We start from the raw sequence: 11,472 nt of genomic DNA, 5'->3' as shown, positions 1-11,472 counted from the left end.
TCCTGCATGGCACAGTCTGCCCTCAGTATCAGTCTTTTCATGTGCCATTGGGCGCTGCAGTCTAGCCCCACCAGGCCTCCTCCTTACTCCAGTTCCCTCAAGTGTCAGGTGGGTTCCTGTCAGGTGAGTTGCCTGGTCCTGCCTGGTTTGGCCCATCACCACTCCAGCTCTCCATGTAAACTGGTGGGTGTTGTAGTCCCACAGAGGTGAGCCCACAATTCCCCTAGAGAATCTGTCCTCAGATCAGCTATCTTGCATACTGGTGGGTGCTACCGCCTACCCCTGCTCCAACAATTTACAGCGGGCACTACAGCCCAGCCCAGCCAGGCATGCCCCTCAACCACAGCCCCTGTATGCGCCAGCAGGTGGCACACGCTGCCATTTAGCCTAGTCCAGGTCTCCCATGTGGCCAGGAGCCTTGGCCTGACCCAGACATGCTCTCCAGTTTTCCCCCTCTAAACCACTGCGTCTCAGCTCTGCTGCCTACTTGCAAGTGCAGTGGTCCAGTCCGTGGCAGACACAAGAAGTGATTCCTCCCCATCAAACATGCCCTCAGCCACTCCCACTCCAATACGTTCTCAGACCCCTCTTCCCAGGGCAATCTGCAGCACCCCTGCCTGGGGGCTGGGGTGACAAGTCCTGGCATGGTGTTCCCCACCTTCCCCATTTATCTTTAAAAAAAAGCAGCAGGGCGGGGAGCGGCGCAGTGGCCCAGTGGCTAAAGCCTTGCCTAGCAGGTGCCAGGATCCCATATGGGCACTGGTTTATGTCCTGGCTGCTTCACTTCCCATCCAGCTCCCTGCTTGTGGCCTGGGAAAGCAGTCGAGGACGGCCCCAAACCTTAGGAGACCTGGAAGAAACTCCTGGCTCCTGGCTTTGGATCAGCTCAGCTCTGTCCACTGTGGCCACTTGGGGAGTGAACCAGGAGATGGAAGATATTTCTCTGTGTCTCTCCTTCTCTCTGTAAATCTGCCTTTCTAATAAAAATACATCAATCTTAAAAATAATAAGAAATTAAAAAAAAAGAAGCAACTATGCTGTTATACTGGCATAATTAACACAAATTTGACATTAACCACATCCAGAATGCCCACTAGGTACTGGCTGCTTTTTCTTCCAGCAGAGTTTAACACTTGCCTAGGCACAAGGCAACAAGCAGTGTAACACTTACGCAGGTACAAGGGCAGAGAGAAGATATCTTCCATCTACTGGTTCATTCGCCAAATGCTCACAGCGCCAAGGTTGGGCCAACCTGAACACAGGAGTTAGGAACTCAATCTGAGTACAGATTCCAAGCTGGTAATGTGTAGACAAAATTTACCTCACAAATACTACATCTTTTTCAAATTTTTATTTAGCTGACAATATACTAGGAGATATAACCAAGTAAATATCTGGGTTTCATGATTCTCCTGAAAAAAGAAAAAAAGAAAAAATTTGTCGTCACATAGTGACAACTAATGGATCTAGTACTGTTACTGTGCATGCTGCTCAGTTTATGGTCCCTATGCTGTCTCAGACCCTGCCATTGACATCTGCTTCCCTTGCTCATCAAACACTCCATCTCTACCCCGGTCAATGACCCCTCACAGGTTCCAGAGTCGCCAGTGCAGGAGGCACCCAGGTAGCAGCTGGACAGAATTCCCGGGTTCCTTGACATGTGTTCAGCCACTCCATTCTTTCCAACCAGAGGACTCCTGACAGGCTGATGAGCCTCCCTGTTGGCTGACCACAGTTTCTTCCGCACAGATCTCCTCTTTGAATCCTTCTGTCCCTGGGCTGTCTCCCATCTCCACAAGGAGCCCCTCGGACAAGCAGACTTGCAACAGGCTTCAGGTTTTTCCACAGCACAGCCAAGCCACCAGTAAACAAACTGTTCTCTACTGAAAGCTACAAAGCAGCTGAGTTCCTTCAACTTACCCCACCAGGCTCTTCTGGCATCTTTTTACAAGTGAGAAGTTAACAGAGCTCACCAAACACAACAGAGAGCTCAGTCTTTTTCACTGTGATCCTGGAAGCCCAGCTTCACTTCTGTCATTTTGATCCTGATTTGGCATCTCTAAGCCCAGGCGGCTCAATGAACGCATGAAGAAATGAGGAAGCTTGCAGGTCAAATTGAGTTCCTCCTTCCTGGACCCGAGGGCAGGCAGGATCAGCTGCCGGGCATGCAAGTGAAGCGGGATGTGGCGGGCCTTCGACTGCTCCAGCCCCAGCTTCTTCAGGATGCCAACAGGCAGCTTCTGCAGGGAGACAGCACAAACCCTTGAGAGCAAGGCCAAGGTCAAAACTTAGCCTACATTAGGGGCCTTCCATGGGAAGCAAACTAACATTCGCTCCCTGAAAGACACAGTAATGGACAACCTGCTTCAGGGACAAGTCCAGGAAGGGCTCAAGACCCAGAATGGAGGAGAAAAACAACCACACCAAGGAAGCTCTTACTAGCCAGTGTGCATCCAAGAAGATGAGCTGTGTCTTCGCAGGTGGAAGAGTCCATCACAGCCATGGGAAAGGCTGCTTTCAGCCTTCAGGAGGACTCCTCCCTCTCCCCACAGCCTCCCAACAAAACCTGATGCCAAGCCAAAGGGGCAATAAGGCTCTGCTAACAGCTTCTGCAGCCCCTGAGGACACTGCCTAAAACACTTCTGTAGAAGCTGGACAGCCAGTACACCATCAGGCCTAAAGACAGTCAGTATGTTCTCACTGTGAATTACAGCGGGATTTGAACAAAGAGAAAATGCAAGTTCCCTCCCTTTTACTGCACAGTGGATTAAACCAATATTACCTGGGGAGCCAACCTATTCCAGTCTGAGTACTTGTGATCACCAAGGATTGGACAATCCAAACCAAAAGACAGGTGAACTCGAAGCTGATGTTTCACTCCTTGGAGGAAAAAGAAAAGAGTGAGTTCCTGGGGGGGAGGGTTGGTTCACAGGAATGATCCACTGCTGGCATTTGCTTCAAATCATATTAAATCAAAGCATATTAAACTAGCCAATCAGGTATGAAGAGTAGCATAACAAGTATTAGCCAGCCAACTTAAGCAGTAAACAGGAATATTCTAAGTATGCTTCCCCATCACTGTTCCCTCTTCCCATGCTAGACAACCACTATCATAAACTTCACACCTTTTTCCTTAACTTTTTTTTTTACAGTTGTAGCAAATAATAATACATAGTACTGCCTTGTAAATTTTTAAATTGTAGCAAAATGTGCAGAAAATCTCTCACCTTAGCTATTTTTAAGCATATAGTTCAGAGGTATTCAATAATCATGCAGTTTTGTAATTATCACTACCAATCCACCTCTAGAACTTTCTCATCTTCCCAATGGATATCTGCACTCAGGGAAGAGCAATTTCTCACTCCTCCCTTCCTGTACTCCCTACCCTCTGCCTCCACGCTGTGGCAACACCATTCTACTTGGTATTTCTAGGATTTTGATTATTTTGATTTACGTCCTACCAATGGAATCACAGAGCATTAATCCTTTTGTAACTGGCTTCTCTTGTAAACGTCCTCAAGGTTTACCTGTCTCACAGCATGTGCCATTTGTTTCCTTTACTTCTTTTTCTTTCAATATTTATTTTTTTTTGGAAAGGCAGAGTTACAGAGAGGAGAGAAAAGGAGAAAGATCTTTCATTCACTGGTTCACTCCCCAAATGACCACAACAGCCACAGCTAAGCTGATTTAAAGTTAGGAGCCATGAAATTCATCCAGGTCGCCCAGGCAGGTGTAGGGTTTCAATGATTTGGGCCATTTTCTGCTGCCTTTTTGGGACACAAGGAGGGAGCTGGATGGGAAGTGGAGCAGCCAGACATGAACCGGCACCCATTGGGATACCAGCCCTTGGAGGTGGACTATTAGCCAACTGGGCCATCACATTTGCCCCTCCTTTAGGGTTAAAAATAATATTCTACTGTATGCATATGCTACTCACTTTTCCATTCATTCCTCAATGGATATGGTCATCTATGCCTTTTGGCTCTCCATAATAATGCAACTTAGGAACAATGGATGTGGAAAACTATTCTTCTCCTTGTCTTCTTTTTATTTATCTTTGTTTACTTGAAAGGCACAGCAACACAAAAACAGTGACAAATAGAGACATTTCTCATATTCTGCTTCACTTCCAGCAGCCAGGAATAGACCAGATGAAAGCTAGAAACTCCATCTATGTCTCCCAGAAGGGTGGCAAGGACCCATGCACCTGAGCCATCATCTGCTGTCTCCCAGAACACATATTAGCAGAAAGTTGTATCAGAAGTAGAGGTGGGGGCAGGCATGGTGGCTTTATAGGCTAGTCCTCCATCTTGAAGTACTACCAATCCTTATGGGTGTTGGTTCTAGCCCCTGTTGCTCCACTTCCTATCCAGCTCCCTGTTTATGGCCTGGGAGGGTAGCCCAAATCTGGGAGGATGGCCCAAGTCCTTGGGCTCCAGAATCTGCAAGGGAGGCCCAGAAGTTTCTGGCTCCTGGCTTCAGATTGGCTTGGCTCTGGCCAGTGTGGGCACTTGGGGAGTAAACAAATGAATGGAGGATCTCCGTCTCTTCTCTATAAATCTGCCATTAAAATAAAAATAAATAAATCTTTAAGAAAAAAAAAAAAGGAGTAGAGGTGGGACTGGATCCCAGGTAACCCGGCACTGGGATGCAGGTGTCCCCAACAGGGGCTTTACTTGCTGTGCCACACTGCCTGCGACATACCCAAAAGTGGCCACTGATACATACAGTGATTCAGTGTCACATTTTGCACAACCTCCTGACTTATTCGGACTGTATTCTGTGGCTATACACATCCTGTCTAGCCAGCCTTGGGTTAGCACCACAAGCACATTCTCACACAAGTCAGCTGCATCTACTCAGGCATGGGCAGTGCCCCACTGAGGCCCTGCACAAGGCTTGGCAGCATGGGGTTTTGCCATTGCACTGCAGGATGGTGACACCCTCACCGGTAATGGGCTGCAGCTCCACGAGGGCAGAGGACAGCGTGCTGCTGAGCACCTGGTACTGAGTCACAGCCATGTGCGCGTTCCGGCTACTCCGCACTCTCACCATCTTCCCCATGTCCATGCGGTAGCTGGGGGACAGTGTCATCTGAAGGTCAAGAAACCAAGTTAGGGCTCACAACAAATAGTAGATCCCAAGCCCCAGTGAGCAGCTCACCCACCTTGTGGTGTTGCTGCTGGCCCTGCACTTCCTTCTCGACGATGGGAATATCCACAACTCCTGCTGAGGGCACGGGGACGCTTGTCGTGAGGGCCCTGGGGGTGACACACAGGTTGCGCTACAACCAGAGAAGGCAGGAAGGGGCTCCTGGGACTTGGCCACTGGAGCTTCAGCATTAAGATGGTCTTTTCTCTTTTTAAAAAGATTTTATTTTTATTAGAAAGGAAGACTTACAGACAGAACAGACAAAAAGATCTTCCATCTGATGGTTTACTCCCCAAGTAGCCACAATGGCCGGAGCTGAACTGATCTGAAGCCAAGAGCTTCTTCCGGGTAACCCATGCAGGTGCAGGATCCCAAGGCTTTGGGCCATCCTTGGCTGCTTTCCCAGGCCACAAGCAGGGAGCTGGATGGGAAGTGGAGCAGCCAGGACACGAACTGCCATATGGGATCCTGGCACTTGCAAGGCAAGGGTTTCAGCACCAGCCTACCACGGTGGGCGCCATGGTCATGTTTTATGACTGGAGATCCCATGTGGTTCTTCTGCTAGAGTGTTTAGCCTGATTACTGGCTATTTTTCTTTTTCTTAAAGTTTTATTTTTCATTTATTTGAAATGCAGAGTTACAGAAAGAGGAGGAGAGACAGAGATCTTCCATCTGCTGGTTCTTTCTTCAAGTAGCTGCAAAGGCCAAAGCTGAGTTGATCCAAAGCCAGGAGTCAGTAACATCTTTCTGGTCTCCTATGTGGGTGCAGGCACTCAAAGCCTTAGGCCACCCTGCACTGCTGTCCCAGTTGCATTAGCAGGTAGCAGGATCAGAAGTGGAGCAGCCAAGCTTTAAACTGGTACTCTTGAGAGATGCTGACATTACAGGAAGCAGCTTAACTTGCAACACCCCACAACCCCAGTTCCAGCTGACTACTTTCACAACCATATCTTTTCTACTTCCAAAGTCATGTGTGAATTTTGAATATTTTGGAAAAAAGACAAAAATATATCAATATCATAGTCCAACATTCTAATTTTTAAAAGTAAGCAGTTAAGGGTTTGGCGCTGTAGCCTAGTCCTTGCCTTGCATGCAATGGGATCCCATACGGACACCAGTTCATGTCCCAGCTATCCCACTTCCCAACCAGCTCCCTGCTTGTAGCCTGGGAAAGCAGCCAAGGATGGCCCAAAGCTTTGGAACTCTGCACCTGTATGAGACCCCAGAAAAAGCTCCTGGATCCTGGCTTCGGATTGGCACAGCTCCAGCTGTTGCAGTCACATGGGGAGTGAATCAGCAGATGGAAGATCTTCCTTTCTGCCCCTCCTCCTCTCTGTAGATCTTTCTAATAAAAATACATAAATCTTCAAAAAAAAAAGCATTTAAAATTATGGAAACGGTTTTATATCCTATCTTTTTTACTAATAAAGGATGGTATTTTCTGACTGCATGCAAAATGAATAAAGGAACACACAAATGAATGAAACTGATGAAAAAATTCACAAGATTTCTTTTGCCCTATCTAGAATGCAGGTAAAACAGGAAGAGACAGTGCCCAAAGATGTCACAGGAACTGTAACTCAGTAACTCATTCCAAATCACTTCCAGACAGGTGGAAGACTCAGCATAACCTGTTCTTCTCCTGGGTATCTAGGCCCTACTGCAGAATCACTGGGACATCAAAACCTACTCAGATCAAACACATCACTTCACCTGCTGTACACATGTTTCTAGTTGGTAACAGTTTGTCTAGTACCCAATCCAGTTTATCCTATTTAAATGATCTAGGGGCCAGCACTGCAGTGTAATAGGCTAAGCTTCTACCTTCAGTTCCAGCGTCACATATAGGTGTCAGTTTTGATCCAACTTTCCCTGCTTATGGCCTGGGAAAGTAGTGGAGGATGGCTCAGGTACTTGGGCCCCTACAACCACGTGGGAGACCCAGAAGAGGCTCCTGGCTTTGGACTGGCTCAGCTCCAGCCAATGCAGCCATCTGGGGAAGGAACCAGCAGATGGAACATCGGTTAACTTTGCCTTTCAAATACAAGAAGAACAATCTTTGGGTGGGGGCCTACCTTTCCAGTGTTACCTCTCTTACCCCTACCCCAAAGTGGACTGCAAGCTATACTCCGTTGTGCGTGTTATTCCCACAGTCTAGAACACATTTCTCCAACTCCCCTATCAAATCCTACTCATTCATCAAGATCTAATTCATTGATGTTAAATCCTCTTGAAGACTGATAATAAGAATGGTTACTAAGCCTAACCTTCACAGATTACTGAGAACACAGACCTTCATGGACTTTCACCTACTTCAATGAATTCCTCCATTATCAATAATCTCTTATTACAAGGTGTTCTTTAATTTCGCATCAGAGTATTCTGTCGAGTTTTTTTTGTTTGCTTTTTTTTTTAAACATATCTGTCGAGTTTTTAAAGAAAAATCAGGGGCCAGTGTTGTGTTGTAATGGGTGGGTAAAGCTGCCACCTGTGGTACTGGCTTCCCATACAGGCACAGGTTTGAATTTCAGCTCCTCCACTTCTGATCCAGCTTCCTGCTAATGCATCTGGGAAAGTAGCAAAGATGGCTCAAAAATTTGGGATCTCCCACAGGGGAGACCTGGAAGAAGTTCCAAGTTGCTGGCTTTTGCCTGGCTCAGACTCTGCTGTCGTAGCCACTAGGGGAGTAAGCCAGATGAAAGAGTCTCTCTGCCTCTCTTCTTCTGTCTGTTAACTCTGCTTTTCAAAATAAAATTTTAAAAAAATTTTTAAAAAAAGTAAGAAAAGAAAAACCAATGTCAATTTCACTTATGTCACTTATGTTAAAGCTGTTGCCTGCGATGACATGGGTCACGGTTCTTGTCCTGGATGCTCCACTTCCAAAACAATTCCTTGTTAACATGCCTGGGAAAGCAGCAGAGGATGGCCAAAGCACTCGGGACCTCGTACCCATGTGCAACGACCAAAAGGAGCTCCTGGCTTCTGGCTTTTGCACAGGTCAATCCTGGCCACTGTGGCCATTTGAAGAATAAATCAGTGGATAGATCTTTGTCTCTCTGTCTACACCATATCTTTAAGATTTATTTAAAAGGCAGAGTTACGAGAGGTATACAGAGAGGAAGGAAGAGACGAAGACCTCCATCCACTGGTTCACAACCCACATGACTGTGATGGCCAGGGCTGGGTGAGGATGAAGCCAAGAGTCAGGAGCTCCACCCAGGGCTCCTAAGGACTTGGGTCACCTTCCACGGATCTTCCAGTTATGTTAGCAGGAAGCTAGCTCAGAAGTGGCGCTCCGGAACTCGATCTAGCACTCATATGGGATACTGGTGTTACAGGTGGCAGCTTACCAACTGTAACACAGTGCCAGTCTCACACACAGCCTTTTTTATGTGCCCCTTTGACCCATCAATTCCATTTCTAGAAATTTAAAGATACAGTCACATAAAGTAATTTTTTTAAAAAAAGGATATATTCATATGTTGTTTGCCATAGGCTCTGAAAAGGTCAAAAATCACCTAAATATCCATCCACATACTGAAACACCAAAGACCCATTATGAAGGAGACAGTTTCTATGGGGTAGGCATTTACTCTAATGGTCAAGAATGGGCGGAGACATGCCCACGGCCCTGGCTGCACTCTGGATTCTAGCATCCCACTTGCGTGGACCCTCAGAGGCAGAAGTGACGGCTCAAGTAACTGAGTTCCTGCCACCCATGAGACCCGGACTGCTCTGCTGGCCACAGCCAGGACCCCAGCCCAGCTCCAGCCATTAACACACATTTGGGGCGTGATCTAGTAGACAAGAACTTTCTTTCTCTGCTTCTCAGATAATTAACAAAACAACAAAGGAGAGCTTTTTACATCATTTGGGAAACATCCCCAGGACACAGAGTTAAGCCAACAACCTAAGCTGTTTGATATAATATGTGTACGTATGTGACAGGTACACACAGTGAATAGCTGCAAGTATGAAATCCAAACTGATCACAGGCGTGCCATGTTAAGGAAAGGAACTGTAGCGGCAGAGTGGACGGGTTTTCTAGGGTTTCATGTTTTTGCTTTATCTTTGTAATTTTAACTATTTTACCACAGGAACGAAACCATGAGTATACTTGTATAATTAATTTTTGGTGATTTTTATTTTATGTATAGCCAGAATTAAGAACTACTATTCTACCAGGCTCTTAATTTTCTAAATACCAAAGTTGTGTCACCAACTTTTTATATTCTCACTAAGATATTGTGCTTTCTTCTCATATTACAGGAGTTCCTCGCACATAGCAAGAATGTACGCAAGGGCTGCCTTCACTAATACCCCTACCTCATCTGTGGGCCACCTACCAGTACTTCTTTGTCACCTGACGCGTTCTGAACAACTCTTGGACTTGATGTGCCATTTCCTTCTCCCAAGTCAACACCATCACACCCGTGGTTTCTTTGTCCAGCCGGTGGCACAGATGCAAGGGTTCAGCCTTGTGGCCACGAAGTATCTTTGCCAAGATAGGCAGTACGTCACTGATACACAGCCGGACCCCGGGGCCACCTGAAGAGTGGAAAGCCAGGAGGAGTCTTCACGTTACAATTCTTGAGAAAAAAAGCCCTCCCAAGATGAACAGTTCATGTTTCCTCCAGTCTTAGTACTATTACTGTAGTTTAGAGATTAGCAACATGGCTGTGTACAGGGAGCTTGGAAATGGAGCTCTCAGGCCTCCAATCCAGATTCAAACCTGCACGTTAATCAAGTGTCCAGATGATTTAAAAGCGCATTAAACTGTGGGAAGCACTGTCCCAGAGCATGTGGTGTTTTCAAACACACTTGGCAAGCCCATATGGACCGGCTTAGAAGTCAGACATTCCTGGGTTCTACGTTACGCACGCTTGTCATTTGATCGTGAACAGATTATTTTCCCAACTGTTTTCTTATCTATAAAATGTAACTATCTGGGGGGCTGGTTCGATGGCTCAACTAGCTAATCCTCCACCTCCGAGTACACATGGGCACTGGTTCGTGTCCCAGCTGCTCCACTTCCCATCTTTGTGGCCTGGGAAAGCAGCTGAGGACGGCCTAAAGCCTTGGGACCCTGCATCCACGTGGGAGACCAGGCAGAAGTTCCTGGCTCCTGGCTTTGGATCAGCTCAGCTCTATACGTTCCCAGAAGCAACATTTTCCTGTAGCTAAAATATACCTTTCTCTCTGCAACACTCTTTGACAGATCCATTTTTTTTTCCTAGAAGTTCTTCCCATACATTCAACAGTTATTCAAGCACATCTCAGTGTCCATTCAGTTCCAAGCACTCTGGGGTTTTTACATTTAGGTATACACTAACCCACAAATACTTCTTTATATATTGTTTCCCCTTACCCAGTTAGGTTGGAAATTAGCCTGGAAGCCATCTTAGCGATACCTGTGGGGGGAATACAGCGTGGGGCAGCCTGTGAATTTACTGCTGACTGTCACTGTGTGGAAGGTGAGAGCAGTCTTATTTATCTACAGTGCTTTCAGTGGGATAATATTCTGCAAAGTCTTCATCACAAATGACATGGCCGTTTCCCCCAGCAGCAGAAAGCAGCAACGACCCCTCTCCCCTTTGCACATGGCCCTTACCATGCACAGGGAGCCCATAGGGCTTATTGATGACTACAAGGTCCCTGTCCTGGTGGAGAATCCCTCGGCTCAGTGCCTTGGCCAGCACGTTCGGGTGGACTCGCTGTAGCTGCTTTGTGAACCGCTGGAATTCTTGCACTCTTCGCTGAACCCGGTTTGTGGGCACCTGAGAGCCAAGAGGCAGGCAGAACGTCTGGTGAGAAAAGCTTTTAACAAGGTCTGGGAAAGGCGTGTCCATCTTTGCCTCGCACCTGGCTCGGGAATCAGAGTGGAGGCAGCTTCGGTCTTACCTGCGGGCCCGTCTGGTGGTTAGGGCTGACTCTGGCAGAGGCACGGGAGGACGCCGCGCCCCTACCTACCTCTCCGCTCAAGGTCTCCAACAAGGACTTACTGTCAGAGGACCCTCCTGCCAGCCTCTCTCCCCGCCAAAGAAACCGGCAAGCGAACTGCCTCTTGGGAGTTGTGGTCCTTACCCGCTCCTTCTTCTCTTGTTCCCGTTTCTGGGCTCGGAGTCTCTCTGCTAATTGTTGAGCATCCAGACGCTTAGACGCAGCAGTAGCCGAACAAAATAACTTTGAAGTGACAGTGAAGAAGCATCCCAAACGCTGGCCAGTCCCCTTGGTCCAGAGCCCCGACATGCTAGGGCTGTGCGCCGCCATCTTGCCCCAGAGGGAGGGGCGGGCCAAGACGCGTGGTGAACAGTGACGTCA

The 11,472-nt window shown here is 47.4% G+C and overlaps 1 protein-coding gene across 1 annotated transcript; it reads right to left on the bottom strand.

Moving 5' to 3' along the window:
- Nucleotides 1-1,407: 1,407 nt before the first annotated feature.
- On the bottom strand, nucleotides 1,408-11,457 carry RPUSD4 (RNA pseudouridine synthase D4). Its single transcript, XM_058664130.1, has 7 exons — nucleotides 11,236-11,457; nucleotides 10,763-10,928; nucleotides 9,498-9,699; nucleotides 5,168-5,261; nucleotides 4,950-5,094; nucleotides 2,783-2,880; nucleotides 1,408-2,240 (listed from the first exon to the last, which is right to left on the bottom strand). The coding sequence occupies exons 1-7, from the start codon at nucleotides 11,419-11,421 to the stop codon at nucleotides 2,001-2,003; spliced, it is 1,131 nt and encodes a 376-aa protein (XP_058520113.1). The 5' UTR covers nucleotides 11,422-11,457; the 3' UTR covers nucleotides 1,408-2,000.
- Between the last annotated feature and the right edge of the window lie 15 nt (nucleotides 11,458-11,472).

Source organism: Ochotona princeps, chromosome 4, assembly GCF_030435755.1.
Source record: "Ochotona princeps isolate mOchPri1 chromosome 4, mOchPri1.hap1, whole genome shotgun sequence".
Lineage (NCBI taxonomy): Eukaryota > Metazoa > Chordata > Mammalia > Lagomorpha > Ochotonidae > Ochotona > Ochotona princeps.
Note: the sequence above shows the minus strand (reverse complement) of the source record. Positions and strands in the feature narration are given on the sequence as shown.

Bases quoted from the DNA above. Each gene is read 5' to 3' on its own strand.
- RPUSD4 (XM_058664130.1), bottom strand. From the start codon at position 11,421: ATGGCGGCGCACAGCCCTAGCATGTCGGGGCTCTGGACCAAGGGGACT. The intron at 10,929-11,235 runs GTAAGGACCACA...CTTGGCTCTCAG, and splicing joins AACAAGAGAAGAAGGAGCGG to GTGCCCACAAACCGGGTTCA. The intron at 5,262-9,497 runs GTAGGTGGCCCA...TGTCACCCCCAG, and splicing joins CAGGTGACAAAGAAGTACTG to GGCCCTCACGACAAGCGTCC.